The 19,091-nt window shown below is 45.6% G+C and overlaps 2 protein-coding genes across 11 annotated transcripts in view; one reads left to right on the top strand and one right to left on the bottom strand.

Annotated features, from left to right (window-relative positions):
• Positions 1 to 7,066, top strand: part of USP34 (ubiquitin specific peptidase 34) — a 111,350-nt gene extending 104,284 nt beyond the window's left edge. For 3 of the 9 annotated variants that reach the window (XM_039716921.1, XM_039716914.1, XM_039716912.1), the window contains exons 73-81: positions 828 to 932; positions 1,057 to 1,181; positions 2,179 to 2,331; positions 3,212 to 3,335; positions 4,033 to 4,112; positions 4,649 to 4,789; positions 4,917 to 5,063; positions 5,475 to 5,634; positions 5,839 to 7,066. In XM_039716921.1, the coding sequence (XP_039572855.1) occupies positions 828 to 932; positions 1,057 to 1,181; positions 2,179 to 2,331; positions 3,212 to 3,335; positions 4,033 to 4,112; positions 4,649 to 4,789; positions 4,917 to 5,063; positions 5,475 to 5,634; positions 5,839 to 6,395 (1,592 nt within the window). In that variant the 3' untranslated portion in view covers positions 6,396 to 7,066. The remainder of the gene's footprint in view (positions 1 to 827; positions 933 to 1,056; positions 1,182 to 2,178; positions 2,332 to 3,211; positions 3,336 to 4,032; positions 4,113 to 4,648; positions 4,790 to 4,916; positions 5,064 to 5,474; positions 5,635 to 5,838) is intronic. The other 6 variants (XM_039716913.1, XM_039716916.1, XM_039716915.1 and 3 more) reach the window with 5 other exon arrangements.
• Positions 7,067 to 9,579: 2,513 nt separating this feature from the next.
• LOC120505943 (activator of 90 kDa heat shock protein ATPase homolog 2-like) lies at positions 9,580 to 18,861 on the bottom strand. Of its 2 annotated transcripts, XM_039716928.1 has the most exons (9): positions 18,675 to 18,861; positions 18,411 to 18,601; positions 14,878 to 14,963; positions 14,163 to 14,277; positions 12,768 to 12,856; positions 12,450 to 12,572; positions 11,649 to 11,750; positions 10,815 to 10,866; positions 9,580 to 10,610 (listed from the first exon to the last, which is right to left on the bottom strand). In XM_039716928.1, the coding sequence occupies exons 1-9, from the start codon at positions 18,752 to 18,754 to the stop codon at positions 10,435 to 10,437; spliced, it is 1,014 nt and encodes a 337-aa protein (XP_039572862.1). In that variant the 5' UTR covers positions 18,755 to 18,861; the 3' UTR covers positions 9,580 to 10,434. The 2 variants fall into 2 exon arrangements, with proteins under 2 accessions (XP_039572862.1, XP_039572863.1); XM_039716929.1 differs by lacking the exons at positions 18,411 to 18,601; positions 18,675 to 18,861 and adding an exon at positions 15,061 to 17,843.
• Between the last annotated feature and the right edge of the window lie 230 nt (positions 18,862 to 19,091).

Below are 19,091 nucleotides of genomic sequence, written 5' to 3'. Positions count from 1 at the left end.
GGTCAGTCAGGGCATGCAGACTGGGGCACAGAAAGCCATGGGTCACTTTGTGACACTGATTTGCCACCTGATAAGGGGCATGACTGAGGAGTAGCTCCTCAGTTCAGGTGTCACTGAGTTTAGAGTCAAATCCCAAATATGACATTAAAATTGAAACATGAACTAAAAGTTCCCCTCAGAAGGGAGCATGGAGAACAAGTTATTCTGAGAAACAGCTTTTCCTGTTCATTTTTATGATTCAGTACTGTGAAGTGCAGTAGTGGAACTAAAGCATAAATAGCTTGTAGAGAGGAATGGATTTGCTTTTTAAAGTGTAGACACAGATAATACATACAAATGCCTCTCTTGCATTAGCAGAGCTATTTCAGAAAGGCCCAGGTTTTTTCTAGTTTAGACTTTTTGATATTATTTAATGGATTGATGGTAAGGGCCTTACACTGTGTCCCAAACACCCTTTTTGTGTGTGATTTGCATGCATTTCCCCGTTTTGAGTATTTTCTCCTTGGCCTCCTGACTGCTGCTGGTTGCCATTTTCCAGGCTCAAACCTGCTCTGTTAAAGAAGAAGCAAAGAGGGTAATTGTGCAGAGCTTCTCACTGTCCAGGCTGGCCCTCCCTGGTGGTTGCTGCAGCACTGAGCAGGGTCTGTCCCAGGGCAGAGGTGAAGGGATTTGGGATGGAGTCAGGGGTGTCACTCAGGTGTTGGTCACGGCAGGGCTGTGGCAAAAGGGATACGAGAGAGAGTTTGCAAATGTGTGAGCCTGAAGTTGAACTGTTTGCTGTTAAGAAATAACAATTTGTAATAGCAAAAACAACTTTTTGTTTGTAGATGTCCTCAAGGAGCTTGTACTTTTAAGTCCTCATGATTTCCTACATACTCTGGTTCCATTTCTACAGCACAATCATTGTACATACCACCACAGTAATATCCCAAGTAGGTATTTCAGTGATTGTCTTTTGAAGTTCTCTTACACTATTATTACTCTATCGTGTTCCTTGCTGATGTCAAATATTGACCTTTTTAATATATCCCTATTTTATCCGAACTTACACTACAGTGTCTCTTGGACCTTATTTTCCATGTCGTGAAAATTTGAAATTAATAGGGGGGAAAAGCAATATTCGTCCTCCGCGTCCCGAGCTCAACATGTGCCTCTTGCCCACCATGGTGGAAGCCAGCAAGGTATGTAAACAAGTGGTCCTACAAAGAATTATTTCTCTGTTGTTTTCCCATTTTTATAAAGGTATTGGCAGAATCCAGTAGCTCAATGCATTTACCTCTTCTTTGTAAACAAAGCGTAATTCTTCTTCAAGATGTGTTGTCCTCATATACTCCATTCTGGATGTGCACTTCAGAAGCACCATTCCCCTGCCCTTGGGGATACACAGCTTCTTCCTGCAGGCACCATGAGGGTTTGGGCCTTGTGGTAGGAAAAAAACCCCATAATAAACATTTTGGTAGTTTCCCACTCTGTCTGTGGCATTTGTAAAGGAAATTGAGGCAGCACCCAGGGATTGTCTATTTTAAGATTTATTTCCAGACAGCCAAGGAGACCCCGCAGGTTCCATTAGAGTCCATTCAGCTGGGGCTGAGGCATAATCTGCTACTTGTTTGGGTAAAATCCAGTGCCTGAAATGTCATAAAGGGCTTTGAGTCTTTTCACTTCCCATTTTCCCTTCCGTGGGATCCTGATGGGATGCCAGCTTTGGTGGGGCTGCTCCATAGCGACTTGCCACATCCCGTTGTTACAGCTGCAGCAACGGTGGGATTCAGCTCACGTCACTTTGCCTATCTAAAAGGTCAGCATCCAGCTCTTCTGGGGCTCTTCCTGGGGCTCCTGGCCATCAATAGTTACCCTGGGAAGGAGAGAAAGAGCTCCCACCTTCCTGTCCCAGGCACCTGGGTGTGGCTGAGGCGAGTGCCTCTCCACAGCAGCAGTGATTTTAGATAGCTAAAGTCAGGTCAGGTGAATCCCACCCGACAAGGAATATGTCTGGACAATCATTTGAAGCAGGAGAACTGGTTACTTGCTGTCCAGTAACTGTGGTTCTTCAAGATGCTTTGTCCACACAGATTCTGTGCTCCTCCTGCTGTGCTAATTCGAGTCCTGTCCTAGGGGATTCTTACGGGTGAAGGAATTGAGTGGTGGTTGAAGCCGCCATACCCCTTGTGCCCTCAGGTACAGTGGTCGCAAGGACACACTGGGTGCAGGCACAGCCCCAGTGGACACAGCTATTCAGAAAGAATCCAATCTCCTGCACATGGGGCCTATGTGCACGTAGATGGGAATCTGTGTGGGCAACACATTTCGAAGAAGCACGGTTACTGTAGGGTAAGTAACCCTTCTTTTTTAAAGCTTTCAGAATGATGCTGTGTCTATTTGTGCACCATCAAATTGACTGTGTAATCCAAGTGCTTGAAAAGGTGCTAGAGAGCCAGAAACTGCCTCTAGTGGGTTTCCCCATCGTGCATCCAGAAGTGACACTACATAATGTAAATACCTGGACTTAGAAAGTTGTCATATTACATGACAGTATTTCACCCTTTATATCAAATTCCTCATACATTAGGAAGGAGAATATTTTTAAACCTCTAGAATCACATCCACAGTCACATTGCCCTGTGGGTTTGCATGCTTGTTTTTATTCAGTTGCTTTGTATAAGGTTGTATTTTTTTGCTTGAGTTTTAGAGGTTTCCTCGTGGCTCTCTGATGCCATTCCTCTGGCTGATGCCATTTTAAGCTTATGTCTGTCCAAAATATTAAAATATCCACATATGTGTATCATTGGGTTTGAGACATTGATGAAAATTCTGCTCTGAAACTCAGTCTTGAGAAAATTCTGATTTCTACAGATCACACCTGACAAGCAATGACTGAACAAGCAGTAGTATGTCTATATTTAGGTGTCTGTATGTGATACAAAGTTACTGTGTTCTTTTCCTGTCCTCTTCAAGCCCTGGTATTTGCACAGCTTTTCACCCTCTGGGTGTTGTCTCTGAACCCTCCAGTAAGATTTTCCTGGCAGGGAATTATTGCATTTGCCATCCCTCCTCCATCCCCCCTGGTGCTTGCCAAGGGAGGCACCTGGAGGTTGTCGCTGTGCTGCAGTCCAGGCTGAACCAGGGCAGGGCAGGTGGCAGGCAGGGAGGTGCTCGGGGCAGGTGGCAGCTGGGGCTCTGCAGGCTGAACGAGGCTCTCTTAAATCTTCAGGGCAAGGACGATGTTTACGACCGCATGCTGCTGGATTATTTCTTCTCCTACCACCAGTTCATCCACCTCCTGTGTCGAGTTGCAATCAACTGTGAAAAGTTTACTGAAACTTTAGTGAAAATGAGTAAGTATCAAGGTGAAACAGCCACAGGATTTTTTTTTGTGTCTGATAGCTCTGGGTCCTTCTGCACTAAGTTTTATATTCAGAGTTTTTAAGGAATAGCAGAGCTTGTGGAACTTGTTGTGTTTTGGGTATTATTTTTATCCACAAATGTGGATACCCACTTTCTTATGTGAATAAGAAAGTGCAGCCTTGCCCACATGACGGAAATGTTTCGGGCTTGTCCAGAAAAGAGCTGAGGTAACCACTGAGAATTCAGTCTTATGGTACATTTGGAGTTTAATACAGGACTCACTAAGGCTGTTTCTGGGTGACTGGCAGTTTAAATGCCTTTGGATCACATCCTGAATCCTCAGCAGCTCAGCAATGGCAATTAACTGACAATATTTTCATTTTTGTGTTCCCCCACAACCCTGAGGGTGACTTCCTCAGTGTGCACAGACCACGGTGTCACACCAATAATCTCATCCAAAGAGCAATGACAGAATGTCCTTTCATCCCCTGAATCACCCATCTGCTTGTTGTTTGTCACACTTTTCCAATGTGTTTATTAAATGGACTGTGAAAACCTCATGGACAGCTTTCTGATCATGCAAAATGCTTGGAATGTGATCCTATAAAATGACTGGGTGCCTTGGCACTGCTTTTCTGAGGAATTTGCCTGTCTCCCACACTGACTTCTTTCCCCATGCCATTGCAGGTGTCCTGGTTGCTTATGAAGGTTTGCCACTTCACCTTGCACTCTTCCCCAAACTCTGGACGGAGCTTTGCCAGACTCAGGTAAGAGTCAGAACCAACAGAATGGAAACACAGGCAAAACACAGTGAATGTGGAACAAAGAACCCACAGCTGTCACTGGTGGGTGGTGTTTAATAAAATACTCTGCCTGTGTTGCTGCTGTCTGAGAAGCCCTGCTAAATCAAATGTAAAAATCAGGTAAATCCTGATTGCTCCCTGTACATCCTGCAAAAGCTTAACAGCAGTAACAGTGGTGGGTGTGCAGAAAGCACCTCATCCTGCCTCTGAAATTCCAGCTTTTTATGTAGCGCTGACACTGGGATGATGAAGGAAAAATGAGGTGTCAAAGTCTGGGTGTGATTGCAGAGGAGCCTGTGGCTGCCTCACAGATCAGAGGCTCTGTCCCTGGCACACACTGGTGGGGATAAACTGGAGCTTCATCACAGGAAAATGGGAGCTAAGAATTGTCAGTAATTTATTTGCACCATTTACTGGCATCTGAGAGAGCTGAGCTGTTCCTCAGGGGGCCTGGCCTGCAGTTCCAGTGCTGACTCTGCCACCTTCTCTCTCCTTGCCAGTCTGCCATGTCCAAGAACTGTGTGAAGCTCCTCTGTGAAGATCCCGTTTTTGCAGAATATATCAAATGTATTCTGATGGATGAAAGGACCTTTCTTAACAACAACATTGTCTACACCTTTCTGACACATTTTCTCCTCAAGGTATGTGGTCTTTCAGCAGTAATTATTACTCCAAGGAATGCAGGCACTGATGCTGCTTCCTTTTTAATTTTTGTTTTCACAGTTACAATTTTTTTGTAGCTTTAAAGAAAATACTTTGTTTCCACAGGTGCAAGGGCAGGTATTTTCTGAAGCAAACTGTGCCAACTTAATCAACACTCTAATTACAAACCTAATAAATCAGTATCAAAGCCTAGAATCTGACTTCAGCAACCAGAGAGTTGAAATTTCCAAAGCAAGCTCTACATTAAACGGGGTGAGTCTTTTTAAGGAACATGAGCAGCTCATTTCCTACAGAAACTCCTCAGTGCCCTGTGCCAGGTGTTGGGCACTCCCTGCCCCAGCTGAGCTCCTGGAGGGGCCATGGGAAGTTGGGAATATTAACCTGACTGTGGGGAGCAAAGTGTTATCAGCTGCAGGAGCATTGATGGTAGGAGTGCTGTGACCCAGCAGGGTTCTGTGTCTCCTGGCATTGTCACCTCCAGGACAGAGAGTGTTCAGGTCAGCAGATAGTGAGTGGGGAATGTCAGTGGTGTGAGTAGCTCCAGGATGGGATCTTTGGGCTGCTCAGAACATGAACAGCATCTCCTTCTTGCACAGTCTCTGTGTGCAAGATTCAGCAAACAGCAGTCTGAAATAAGCCTGAAGTTTGTCTCTCTACTTCCAGGACCTCCGAGCACTCGCCTTGCTGCTTTCGGTGCACACTCCCAAACAGCTCAACTCGGCCCTGATCCCAACTTTACAAGAGCTTTTAAACAAATGTAGAGCTTGCCAGCAACAGAGGAACTCATTACAAGAGCAAGAAGCCAAAGAAAGAAAAACTAAAGGTTTGGTGTTGCACTAATGAGCCTTTTATCTAATTAATGTAGTAGGTTATTTTGTCCCTGCAGGGTGGGCTCCAAATCCCAGTAGTACACAAAAATCCCATTTTATCGTGGAGCTAGTTTGTGACTTGCAGGAGGAAGCGAGTGTTTGTTGCATGCTGTGTGTGAAGGCAGGGGCCTGCTCTGAGCGCTGCCCTGTCCCCGCAGATGACGAGGGAGCCACGCCGGTGAAGCGGCGGCGCGTGAGCAGCGACGAGGAGCACGCCGTGGACGTGGGCGACGCCAAGGGCGATTCCCGCGAGGCGCTGACCCCCAGCAGCGCCTCGGACAACGAGACCAGGGACTCGTCCATCATCGACCCGGGCACGGAGCAGGAGCCGCCCTCCCCCGAGAGCGGCTCCCTCAAGGAGTACAGGCTGGAGGCGCCCGAGGAGCAGCCGGGCCTCGCCAAGTTCGAGGAGTGCAAGGAGTTCAAGGAGCTGCAGGCTTCCAAGGACGCCGCGGGGGCCGAGGAGGACTCGGAGTTCCCCTCCACGTCCATCTCGGCGGTTTTATCCGACCTCGCAGACTTGCGGAGCTGCGATGGCCAAGCCTTACCATCCCAGGACCCCGAAACGAATTTATCAATCAGTTGTGGCCATTCCAGAGGACTTTTTAGTCACATGCAGCAGCATGACATTTTAGACATCCTGTGCAGGACCATTGAGTCTACGATTCACGTGGTCACACGGATATCCGGGAAAGGAAACCAAGCTGCTTCTTGACATTAGATGGAGCATGTCTGCTTTTAAGTCTTTTTTTTTTTAATTTTTAATCCTTCTTCCCCCAAAAAATGCTGTTTGTATAAGTTTTGCTTATTTCTGTTTTGTGCTTCAGTTTGTCCAGTGCTCTCTGCTTGAATGGCAAGATAGATTTATATGCTTAATTCTTGGTCAGGCAGAACTCAAGATTATTTTTTTTAAATTTTATTTTATTTTGCATCTACCGTACACTTTCTTAAAGGGCAATCAGATAATGGCTATGTTTTATGTAATTAAGAGTTCACTGTAGTGGCTTTCATTTAATATGGCTGTCTGGGAGACAGGGCCTCCTGGCCCTGTATGATGTAATTTAAACTTATGGCATTTTTACTGTGTATAATATGGTGTCCTCTGTGCCAGTTTTGTACCTTATAATCGAGGCAGATTGCCTCAGATCGCTGTGGTTCTTATTATCAAAATTAAGTTTACTTGTATACTAAACAACCACAAGAAATTTGATTCTGTAAAGAATCCTCTTTAGCTGTGGCCTGGCAGTATATATATGGTGCTTTATTTAACAGAATACCTGTGGAGGAAATAAAGCACACTTGATGTAAAATTAATTGTTTTATTTTTATTGACATGATCAATTGCTATTCTGTGCACTTCATTAAACTGATTGTGATGACTTTTCATTGGTTTATAATATGTTGCTTCAGTCTTTGGATTTCTCAGCAAAGAACTTCATAAGTGACACAGAGCAGAGAGAAATGCTGGTCAGAGGTTCAGTCTGATGTAGATTTTGGTGCTTGTGTTGGAACCTGAAGTGCTGTCAAAGCCAGGGGAACTTGGCATCTCATTTCCCTTCGTTTAACATCTCTTACAAAATTTTTCTCCTGCACCATTTACAGACTTCCTTTCTTTTTTCCCTCTGCTCTCTCTGGCTGTGCCCCTCACTTTTTGACAGCTTCTGCACCCCTGGAATGACTTTATCATCCCTCCCATTACACTTCTCCCTGTTATTTCTGAGTAATACCAGTTTCCTATGTGACCTTTTGGACTGTCAATGCTACTGGTTCCAATATCTGATTAAACTCCATTTTCAGCTTCATTTTCCAGTTGCTCAGCTCATTTGTTTTTCTATTGTCTTCATCTGCCTTGGTCTTTTCTCTTCTGAATTCTTTCATTCCATCTACCCTTCACTGCAGTTTTGCATCACCTGCTTCTCCTGGAGTTGTGATGCTCTTGCTCCCTTTGAATTTGCTCTCATTGGTTTCAATGTTCTGTAAATAATTTGTCTTCAAAGTTTGCAAATTTATATTCCTGTTTATTTAGCATTTTTGTCCTGCATTTACAGCCACTGCTGACACTGGTAAGTGCTTAAGATTGTATCCTCATTATTCAGACATTAAATAACTACAGTTTTTTTTCTCTTTTAGGAGTAATTTTATTACTTTTTCTGATTAGCTTTCCCCAGATTGTTACTCCACAGAAATCATCAACAGCTCCTTGTCAAAACTTCCACAATCAGAATTTTTCTGTCAAGGAAACATTGGCCTATGGATGAAAAGCTGAGCTGCAGCAGCTGTTGGAACCCCTTTGGGTGAGTAGTCTTCTTAATTAATCAGCCTTATTTATTAACACTGTGCAGTTGGGATGGTGTCTGAGCTGCTGCTTTATTTCATAAAGGAATACAAATACTGCACCATTAATCATGTCATGATTATTCATATTGCTCTTCCCTTACCTCCTAATTTCCCCCTTGAGTATTCCTGCAATTTTTACAAAGAATTTTTTTGCAGTAGAGTTTTTTGGACAGAAGTCAGCAAAATACCTGCACAAAGGTATTTTCATTTTCCAGAGCCTGTTTCCAGGAGTTTGTCCTCTGTCTCCCTCACCTTCTGTGCTCTGTAAGTCATTATTTCTGCCATTCTGTTCTCCTTCCCTCACTTTAAATCAGTTTTCTGGTATTTTTCCACCTTTAAAACTTTAAATCAGTTTTCTGGTTTGTATTTTTCCACCTTTAAAAGTGTTCCCTTATCCTAAAAGTGTTAACCTTTACTTTGAAAGCCCTTTAACCCTATACCCTTTTATCTTCCACTGGTTTCCTCAGTCTCTTAGAAGTTTTGATTTGCTCCCAGGTTTTATCCCATTTCTCATTTATTATTACTTATTTCCACCTCCCATTTAACCCCTTCAAAATTAAGCTTTTAAATCCATGTTATTCCCTCTGTTACAGCCTCTCCCGTGGCACCTGAAGTGCTGAGATCTGTGAAGAATTTTGGCCATCATCCTTCAAACCATGTCTTTCCCATTGGCCTGGCTTTCTCTTTGCCTTTCTCACAGAATTACCATCTAACATTTTGAATTGGGAAGTCCAGGAGAAATTGTAGCACCAGTTTTGGAGGGGCAGGGAGCTGCTCCTCATTTCCCTGGGTTTGGCAGCCTCACAGCTGGAGCAGGGACTGCAACACTGCAAGCACAAGTAAGTCCTGTCTCTTTTATCTCTTTTAACACCAGTGACTGGCAGTTGTTCCAGTTGTTCATACAGTGAGGGCAGGGAGTCAGGAAAAGCAGGGGATTTCAGCCATGAGGAACACAATTCCCAGAGAGTATTGGGGTTTCACTGTTTGAAGGAACTTGGAACTGCACAGAACCACTTCTTCTCAAGGATTAAATCGTAGCAGTAGCTCTTCAACCATCCACCCATGCACCTGCTGAAGCCTGAGCTGTCTTAGGCCTTCATTTCCCTTTGTCAACCCCTCCCTGAATCGTTTCTGCATTGAAAACATCAGGCTTTTCTTCCTTAAATACTGAGGGGGGGAAAGGCAATTAAATGTGGAGCATTCAGGAACAGATGCTAGAATAGAACATTGCTCAGGAGGCTGCTCCCCACCCAGCACCTGGACACTGCAGGCAGCAGCCAGGGAGGGCTCTGTGCCTCTCCTGTCACTGTGGGGACTTTGTCCTTGCCACTGCCACAGAGCTCACCTCAGTTCACAGGGGTTAACAACTGACTGCAAACCTTTCAGGAGAACCTGGCCTCTAGCAGGGAGCAGCACCTCTGTCTCCTCAGGATGATGGAAGCTTTTTGGGTGGTAAGGCTGCCATGTGTTGGCATGCTGTGAAAATAAAATATACAGGACTTAACTTCTAAGAAACTTACTTAGTGTGGCAGTTTCAGTTTATGGAGAAAATCAAGTTGATGTAAAGTCATATTTTTATTGAGCCAAGCACGTTTTCCAAAAGCAGCCTGCCCTATTGTGGTCAAATTGTTTCAGATTGCATATTTCATTTGTACACTTTATTTAAAAAGCATTTGAGAACTAAGTCATCCTTGCTCACCTCGAGGTGGTTTAATTAGGAATTACAATTTGTTCCTGTCCAAATTCTCTTTACAGTTGTACTCTTTGAGGTACAGCATTGCAGAGGGCTGTGAATCATTTCATGGAAGGTTTTACAGAACTGCAGAAAGAAAGCACTACTACTGTTTGTTTCTTCCTAAATAAATGGCACACCGAGGTCAAGTAAGGGAGTACAGTGCATGCAGACCTAATAATTACATGACATTGCTAATTATCTTTCCTAACACTGCAGCTGCAAACAGTCTGCAGTTAAAAGCATCTACAAGTATTCCACAAAGGCTGTAAATGGATCAGCAGTTTTGTAATCCCTTTCAGCTCACCTCTGCTGGGAACTCCATCTCCTACAGGGGTTTAATTTTGCCACTTGATCCACTGAATATTAAGGAACTGGAAATCTTCCTATTGATGGTGTAGCTCACCTACCTCTGAGGGCAGGGCTCACTGCAACTGAATCATCATCACTCTGAAGTCCCAGGCAAGCAGACCAGAGATCACTGTCCCCAGGTAAAGCTGTGGATACACACAGTCTGACTTGCCTCTCATTCCCTAAAAACCCATAAATAGTGCTTAAACTATGTACAGTCTCATAGAAGTGGGTCTTTATTCTTCCCACAAATAAATTATATATTTTTTCTTTAGAAAACCAAATGTTAACAAAGTATAAAAAGTAATGCCCTAACAAAACTACAGTGCTGTCATCATTCCATGTTGTCTTTTGATTGCTGCAGTAAAATATGGATTTCTTCAAAATATTGCTTCTTCCAGCATTGTCTTGTACTCTCTTCGTGGGAGACAGGAACCCCTTTGCATTCCAGCTCCAGTTCTGACTGAGCAGCCAGCTCCTGGAAGTTCAAGGCCACAGTTGCATAATGTTCTGAGGGAAGAGAAGAGGACCCTTCAGTGAGGTGCTTTTAAAGAAAGGCAGCTGTTGGTGCTGACCCCCTCTGCTCTGCCTGCCTCAGCCCCTTTCACAAGGACAGGACCAAGGGAGTGTCCAGCCAAGGCTGGTCCCTGCCAGGATTGCTTCTTCTCCCTGCAAAGGAGCCCTGCAACATCAGAGATCTGTGGAAAAACTCACCATCAGGCCAGCTCCTACACCGCCACTTGAGGACAATTCTTTGGCTTGGGACCTGTGGAAGAGAAGTTCTCCTTGTTAGCACCTGAGAGAATTCCCATTACAGTTCTCCCTGAAATAGGGGCAGAGGAGCAGCATCTTATGGAATACTGGAGCCATGCATGTAAACAAGAGCAAGATTTTTGAAATCTGGGTCAGGTTTTTGAAATAAAAAAAATGTTTTCATGGAGCTCTCAGCGTGCTGCATTCCACTGTTCTGTTTTTGCTGTGGGAAAAGACCAGGACTCACTGGGTACTGCACATAAAACACTGATTTTCTTGCAGACTTGGAAATAAAGGACAAGACCAGGTTTCCCCACTGAAATTTTAAAGTGTGACTGAATGATTGTGTTACACAACCCAGCCTGGCCCAGTACACAAGTTGGGCACTCCTGCAGATGAAAATGGGTTTTAGGACATTTCAAAAATGCAGCTGAGCTCTAATTACCAGGTTTTTCCCTTCTATTTGCACCAGCATTCAGTTGGGACGGGGTAACACTTGCCCTGAATAGAACAGAGAGCATCTCCCCAGTTAAAAAGGGACAGGGATTTGGCAGATAAACCTTAAACCTTTCTCCCTGCTCTCAGTTACAAAGGATTGTGCTGGGTTTTCTGCTCCCCATGCAGGTCCTTGGCTGTGGTCAGTCCCTGCTCTTTGGCTGAGACAGAAAAACCACACAACAAACGACCAACTGTGGGACTGAAATACTCACTAGAGAGGCTGAAATTCACAAATTTGTGCTGCTTTTTTAGAAGCCACCCCCCCCCCATTTTTAAAGTAGAGCAGGAGCTTTTTACCAGTTCTGTATATTCACCGCTGACACAGCCCTCAAACATCTGGAGTTTGCCTCCCTTCTCTGCTTCAATCACAGCTGGGCACTTGGAGAACTTCTGTACCAACTAACAAAAAAGAAAAACACAAAATGCACCATGCTGGGAGACAAGGGAGGGGAGCTGCAGGAATGAACTGAACCTGATCATGGCTGGGGCCAGTGAGGTGCCACAGTGAGAATGCTCATGCTGAGAAAGTTGCCTGGTGAATACAGAGCAGCCCAGGCTCTGCCCCAGCACATCCACACAAGGGCTGCTCCCAGACTGGGAAATGAGGGAAGTGGAGCAGCAGCTTTAGCAGGTGCAGAAGGGCTGCAAAGAGCCATTTCTGTTTCCCAGAGGTGGCCCTGGGGTTGTAATTTAAAGTTCTCCAATACCAGCCTTCCTTGTTTGAAGGACACAAAGCCAAAATGAGTGATTGTGTGTTTCATACCCTATAAGCAACAGTACTGTCACCTCCAGTAATTAATCTAATTAAGCTGTGGGTAGCAGCAGTGCCATTACTGAGCCCTTCAGGGGCCTCAACACCGGCATCAAAGAGCAAAGCTTTTGTTAAGGACAGCACAAGGAAGCTGCACCCCAACACCATAACAATGCAGCTTCACTTTGTTATGGGAACAGCTGGCAAAAAAACTCCTAAGGCAGCCTAATAAACTCTCATCAAATGGAATTTGTACTTAACACTGTGAAGTGTTCATTATTTACACAACTCTTCAGCAGCATCAACAGCCACATTCAGTTAAAATGCCTCCTGAAAGTATCACTTACTTCCTTCTTTGTGAAGATGCTGTAAAGTTCATCAGCTGGAGAGTTGAACACTTCCCTCATATGTATCCTCACTGTTGGAATTTTTACTCCAACCATATCCAGAGACTGTGGTGTAACAGAGTCCTGCAAAGCAAAAAAACATTCCCAGGAATAAGTGCCAGATCTTGACCCTTAAAAGTGCAGGCAGGGCAAGGGGGTTGTCCTGCAGCTTCTCTAACACAAGTATGAGCACATGGCAGCTGTACACTGCATTTCTGCATTTCCTCAGCAGTGCTGTCACTCAGGACTCAGCTCAGTGGACACCTGAAGCCAACAGACCTGCACAGTGCTCCCACTTGGTTTTCGCTCCATGGCCAGCTCCTGCCCAACAGCAGCTTTGGTTGGCAGGATCATTCCCAAGGTGAACTCTGCAATGAAGAAGAGCAGTTTTCAGTGTGAAACTGAGCTGTTCAACCCCCCCTGGCATTCAGATACTCAGTGAAGATCACCAAAACTCTGGAGAATGGGTAAAACTGGGCAGGACATAAAACTCAATCCAGTTTTCCCAGCTGACTCTTAAGCTTCCATCAGGAACAGACCTAGCAGCAATTTCCTTCAAAAGGCTTTTCCAAGTTACCTGACCCCAAATCAGAAACATCTGCACAGACTTCTGGCAGCACAGCAGATGTTCAGCTCAAAGAGGAATAACCCAAAGAAATTCTTCTAAGTGTGGCAGAAGGCTGGAGTGAAACTCAGTACAGAATGAGGCTCCTGCTCTTTGAGATTCCAGAGTTAAAGAATCTTTGGATACCCTAAAAACCATACATAGTAATTTCTCAAGCCAAAAACTGGTGGATCCAACTTGGGAAAATTACACAGCATTTAACAAAAAAACCAACAAAAAAAAGAGGCAATGAGGCTCCTGCTCTTTGAGATTCCAGACTTAAAGAATCTTTGGATACCCTAAAAATCATACATAGTAATTTCTCAAGCCAAAACATTACACAGCATTTAACAAAAAACCCAAAAAAACAACAACAACAAAAAAAGGTAATAATTTAACAAAGTATTTCACAATCAGAGATGTACCTAATAACAATTTGACTACAAGCTGTAAATGCATCAGTTTTTTGAGCATACTTTCCTGGACACAGTTGTCATTCAAAAAAAAAATACTCCAGTTCAAAAAACAGAAAGGCAAATTTAAATTTGGTTCACCTTTGGTTTAGAAGTGAAAATTTATAAATGTAGTAAGTTTAGGATAATAAAACCTTAGAATCTCAAATGATAATGGCAAGCTTAAAGATGAGCAGAGAATGAATTTGTAAAGAACAGAAATTAAGACAGCATCTTAGAAACTCTAGAAAATAACTAATTTAATTAACAACTAAAACAAAGGGACACAAAAATAAGGCAGCAGTTCATGCAAGGAAGGCAGTTTTTCTAAATTAGACAACAAAAAATCCTCATATTGGCCAGTCCAAGCAGGGCCAAGCTGAGCCCTGGCAGGGCCTGTGTGACCCAGCCCAGCCTCAGCCACTGCAGAACCCTCTGCCACCTCTAGAGCAGAAAGATCCTGAGTGCCAGGACTAACTTAACCCAGCTGAGCTGGTGACAATCAAAGATCACAGCAGTACAAAGCCAGGGATCTGCACTGCCTGAGCAAGCAGTTCAGGAGAGGCACTGCACAGGAGCTCTCCCAGGGTGCTGGTGAGTTCACCTGGTTCAGTTTACCTGTTTTAAGTGCTTTCAGGTAATCCCTCAGCGCCTCTCTGACTTTGGTGGTTCCTTCAGTTCTCATCAGGTCCTTCAGAACATCACCTTCCCCTTTCTTCTTGCTAACATTTATCTAGAAACAGAAAAATGGCAGCATTTATGAGGCCCCAGACATGAGCCTTTGGGATCTGGCAACAAAGGAAAGCATTTGGGCTTTCTTTACTATGCTCAGAGGACAGCTGCAATGTCAAATTCAGGATCTTGGGGTAGCCCACCTTTGCTAAAAATAAGTCCTCTTAAGACATAAATAAATGTAGTATCTGCACTCAGTCTGGTTCATCAAACATAGCCAAGAGAGGCTGAAGGATCTGTGGAAGCCCAGTATCCACCATGATCCAGTTAACACAGAGATTCCCCAAGGTCTTAGGGCTGGGAGTGGTTTGCTGTGTTGGTTTGGGTTTTTTTTTAAGACTACAAGCAGAGTTCTTCTCAAATTTGTAGTTAAAATATTATCACAATAATTAGCAAAGCAAACTGCACATTCCTCATTGGTAAATCTGAGAACAGAATAAGGCATTATTCCAAGTATAATAAACAAAAGCATGAAATAAACTATCCACATAGCAATCACCCCACTTAGTAACAGGATAAATCAAAATATGATGCCTAGATGTTGATTAACTTCATGTAAGAACTGTGGACCTATACAGCCATAGCAGTGTTGCACACCTACCTCTGTATCATCTACCTCATTTTCTTCTGACAGGTTAGGAATTTCAACAGATCCCTTATGTTTCTCACCAGACTCTTTCACTGTACCTGTATTAACATAACGAATTCTTAAATGCATCATTAAAAACTATTTCCCCCACAGCAAGAGTTTTACACTTGGAACTCATTTGTACAAAGGTGTTACCTGAAGGGAGCTGCCTCAAGGCTGGTTTAGAGGAACTGAACACAAGCTGAGCCTCTCCTGGGAGCTGTGTTCCCATCCAGGTGCACAGGGGATGGACAGGGACCCAGCTGTCACCTGCACTGTCACCTGCTGTGACAGCCTTTACAGCCTGTGCCTCTAAGGGTGGACAGGGGAAAATCATCTCCTTGTCCCCTGAATGTCTCTGCTCTGCATTCAGAAGCTCCCTGGAGTGCTGACCTCGCCCTCTTTAGTGCTGTGAAAGCTCCCAGCATGCAGGCATGTCACCAGGAAACACACGTGTGTATAATGGAGAAGGATACAATTGACATTTTTTAAAACAGGAACTCCAGGTGCACACTCAGAGCCCTTGATGTAACTTTTAACCACTTTGCAATGACTGCACTCTGCAGAAAGAGTCAGCAAGGACAGGAATTCTGCCCCACTTCTGATCCTTCGGGGCCAAGGAGCCCCATGCTCTGCTCAGATTCCAAGGGAAAGATTGAATTTAAGGTCTGAGGCTTTTTTATTGCACTGAAGACTCTTCCCCTTGGCCTTGCAAAAGTGCTTTGTTATTTAAATTAACTCACTAATTAGATGACGGTAAAATCTCTTCAGAAAGCTCAGTGTCAGAACATTGAAAATCCAACAAGGTGCTTCATCAGCAAAACTCCAATTCCAGCAGCCCGGGGCTGAGCACCACTGCACAAGGAGAATTATCAGGGAGGCACATGCAGAATTTCTGGGGACTCTCACTTTCACAGGAGCCACCTGGGTTCCCCTGCTCCTGCCCATCACTCTCATTAGTTTAATTACTTCCCAGGAACCCAACTGGTCCAGATCCCAGAGAGAGACTCCAATAAAAGCCCAGGTGGTTCCTGGCATGGAGGGGAGTGAAGAGCTGTAGTGCCAAAGTGCAAAGATCCCTCCCCACTCGGGTCTGAGGCAAGAGGGATTGCACAACACACCAAGTTGTTAATCCACAACCACACAGCGACAGCAGAACGAGACCCCAGAGCCTCCCAGGAGAAGCTGGCACTCAGGAAAGCCCTGGGAACTGGGAAATGCCATCCCTGAACACTGCTGGGCCCACAGAGCCACCTCAGTGTGCTCTCCCCTGCCCTCCACCAGCACAGGAAAACCACACAGCGTGGTCTCTGCAGACAATAAAACCCAGCTCATTTTTGGCTCCTCCCCAGGAAGGAAGTGCAGCGAGCAGGAAGGAGTTTTGGGGAGCAAAACTCAAACCTGACCTCAGTCAGCCAATGCTAGCAGCAGTGTTCACAACTCCTGAAATAAAGTTTCACAGTGCCAGTGTCTGTGCTGGGCAGCAAAGTCCAAAAAGTGAACAAACAGAGCTGGTGGCTCCACGTGACACAGGCACAACATTGGTGCAGCTCTGCCTTTTCACTACCACTGTAATGGAAACAAAGCTTTACTGCCTTTTGATCAATCAGTCAAATTATGTGGTGGAATTGCACTGGAATCCAATAACAGACCTGAAAATAAATTATTTTTTGGTTTCCTGCCAGTCCAGTGTGAAGCACACATCTCAGAAAGACCCAGCTATAGCACACCGTTCAAATACCTGCTCTAAAAAGACAAACATGTTTTCACAAAGCTGGCACCACAATGTGGAATGATCCATTAAAATCCTCATCACATCCTCTAAAAAATGGTAGAGCAGCCATTTTTCTCAATTTTAGTGCCATTAAGTACACCCAGTTCCTCACTTTCTTGTTTCTCTCTTACCTAAACTGCCAAGCACAATGTTTTTCCTACCCTGGACTTTCCAAACTTTTATGATTTGTCCTTATATTCCCACCTTTTAATCAAATCTTGAAGTCCTAGTTATCCTTGAAGACTTGTAGAACTAATTACAGTTTTTTAGTTCAATCTGAACTCTCACTTCTAATTTAGAGCCTTCAAAATACACAACATGATGGCTATCACAAAAAAAAAAAATCATTAGCCTCTGGGCTGTGGGGTTTTTTTTTAGACTTTCCTGTAGTAGCCAACTCACTAGAAATGAAGTTCTCAAAGCCACGATTCACTCAGCACAGCAGAGCAGCCAGCACAGGTCAGAGCTGTCTCTGAACACTGACCAGCATAAACACCTTGGAGAGAAACTGTTTGGAGAGAACTTACACAGAAATACAAACAAAACACTGTCTGCCTGCTTCTAACTTTATACTCTGAAATAAACCACACAAAGCTCAGCTAACCTCTGTTTAAAGCTTAAAGTGATTTTAGCTGAACTTTTAGAAGTCAAAAAACTGATTACAATATTTTATCTACACTGATTTAAACTGCACAAGAGTCTAATATTTGCCTTGCTCTCTATTAACATTTACACCACAATTCTAAGAGTGGTCTCAGTCTATAACACACTGGGAACACATAAAACTACCTAAAACAAACAACAGTACTCAGCTGAAAATCCCCTCTCACTGTGGGTGCAGACTTCAATCCCAGATCTGTCCTGGTCTCAGCAATATTCCAGTCAGGCCAGGGCTGAGGAATAAGGGCAGTATTGGGGAAGCACAGCCTGTCACCTGGCACTACAATATCCAGGGACAATTTCCTGTGCAGGCTCATCCCATCAGCTGCTCCTGCTTCCTACTCCAGTGCCAGACACGGGCCACAATTTGCTGTCAAGTTTTAGGCATTTAATAAACGGGAAGAATTCCTTGGCATCACCAAAAGCCAATCTGCAAACAAAGAACTTGGCTTTTTTTGGCATGGGACAAGCACAGCAGAGGGCAACTCCAAGAGCTGGAATTGCAAACGGATATGGCACAAAAAAAAACAAACAACAAAAAAACCCCACACACCCCCAGTACCCCAATAATCAAGAACTATTTCTGTTTGCCACTGAAGAGTTTTATCCTCCTGTAATAGGTAACCCCAATGTGAACTGCAGCCCGTTTTTGGGCACAGCTGTGATGTGACATCTCCTGCGTTTTCCTGCTCTCCGGAGGCACGGAGAGCACACAGCTGTCATTTGGGAACCCAAGCAGCCCCGGCAGGCTGCTGTCAATGCCACCACAATGCAGCATTCACTTCTCGCAAAGCAAAGCAAAGCAAAGCAAACCCCTGCCGACAGACCGGGCACGCAGTGCTGGGGAATAGGCGGTGGGAAAAGCCTGGGCGAAGGGGAAGCCAAGCTCGGGTTTCAAGGTTATTTAGGAACACGCAGTTATCCGCCCGGCCCCGCGATCCCCGCAGCCCCGGACTCGGAGTGCCCGCGTTCTGCCCACCGAGGGGCGGCTGCTCTGCAGCGGCTCGGCCGCCCCGGGCAGCAGGAGCGGCACGGAGCTCCGAGCCCCGCAAGCCCCCGGAGCCCCCCGTACCTTTCCAGCTGAGGCGCAGGTTCCACTCGTAGAAGAAGATGAGTTTCCCCTTGCGGCTGTTGCAGGACGCTTCGCCCTCCACGTGTTTGAGGTCGCCGATCTCGCAGCGCCCGGCCTCGCCCTCCACCACCAGCCCCTCCAGCACCTCCTTCAGCTTCCTCTTGGACCAGCTGGTCGCGTCCCGCTCCGTCCTGCCGCGGGAGCGGCGGGGTCAGCACCCATTGCCCCAGCCCTTCCCCAGCCCTTTTCCCGCCCGGCGCTCACCAGTGCCAGTTGTTCACGTTGGTGGCGTCCGCCCGCTCCTCCACGATCCAGCGCGGGTCCCCCTGGCCCCACTTGGCCATGGCGCTGCCGCGGCGCCGCCTCCGCCGCTCCCCCCGCTCCTGCCGCCCGCTTCCGCCGGCGCCGCCAGAAGGTGCCAGAAACTTCCCCGCCCCGCCGGGGAGGAGGAGGAGGAAGGCGAGGCCCGGCCCTGCCCTTCCTCCCGGCGCGGAGGGCGGAGGGAGCGGGGCCGGCGGCGCACGGAGCCGCTGCTGCTCCGGGGCTGGCGGCCGCTCGCTCCTGCGCCCGGGAAAAGCCGCTCCTTCGGGGCTGCTCCCGCTCCGGGGGAAGGCACCGCCTAGCTGGGAAAGAGGAGAGAGGGAAAAAAAAAACAAAAAACCAATCAAGCAAAAATGGAGG

The sequence above is a fragment of the Passer montanus genome, unplaced genomic scaffold (assembly GCF_014805655.1).
Source record: "Passer montanus isolate IOZ18808 unplaced genomic scaffold, ASM1480565v1 scaffold37, whole genome shotgun sequence".
Classification (NCBI taxonomy): domain Eukaryota; kingdom Metazoa; phylum Chordata; class Aves; order Passeriformes; family Passeridae; genus Passer; species Passer montanus.
Note: the sequence above shows the minus strand (reverse complement) of the source record. Positions and strands in the feature narration are given on the sequence as shown.

What these genes read in the sequence shown, in the direction of transcription:
- LOC120505943 (XM_039716928.1), bottom strand. Translation starts at nt 18,754, where the DNA reads ATGGCCAAGTGGGGCCAGGGGGACCCGCGCTGGATCGTGGAGGAGCGG. An exon ending in CAAGTGGGAGCACTGTGCAG is followed by an intron (nt 12,573 to 12,767) that starts GTCTGTTGGCTT and finishes TTTGCTTTGCAG; the next exon opens with GACTCTGTTACACCACAGTC. An exon ending in GCATCTTCACAAAGAAGGAA is followed by an intron (nt 11,751 to 12,449) that starts GTAAGTGATACT and finishes CTTTTTTGTTAG; the next exon opens with TTGGTACAGAAGTTCTCCAA.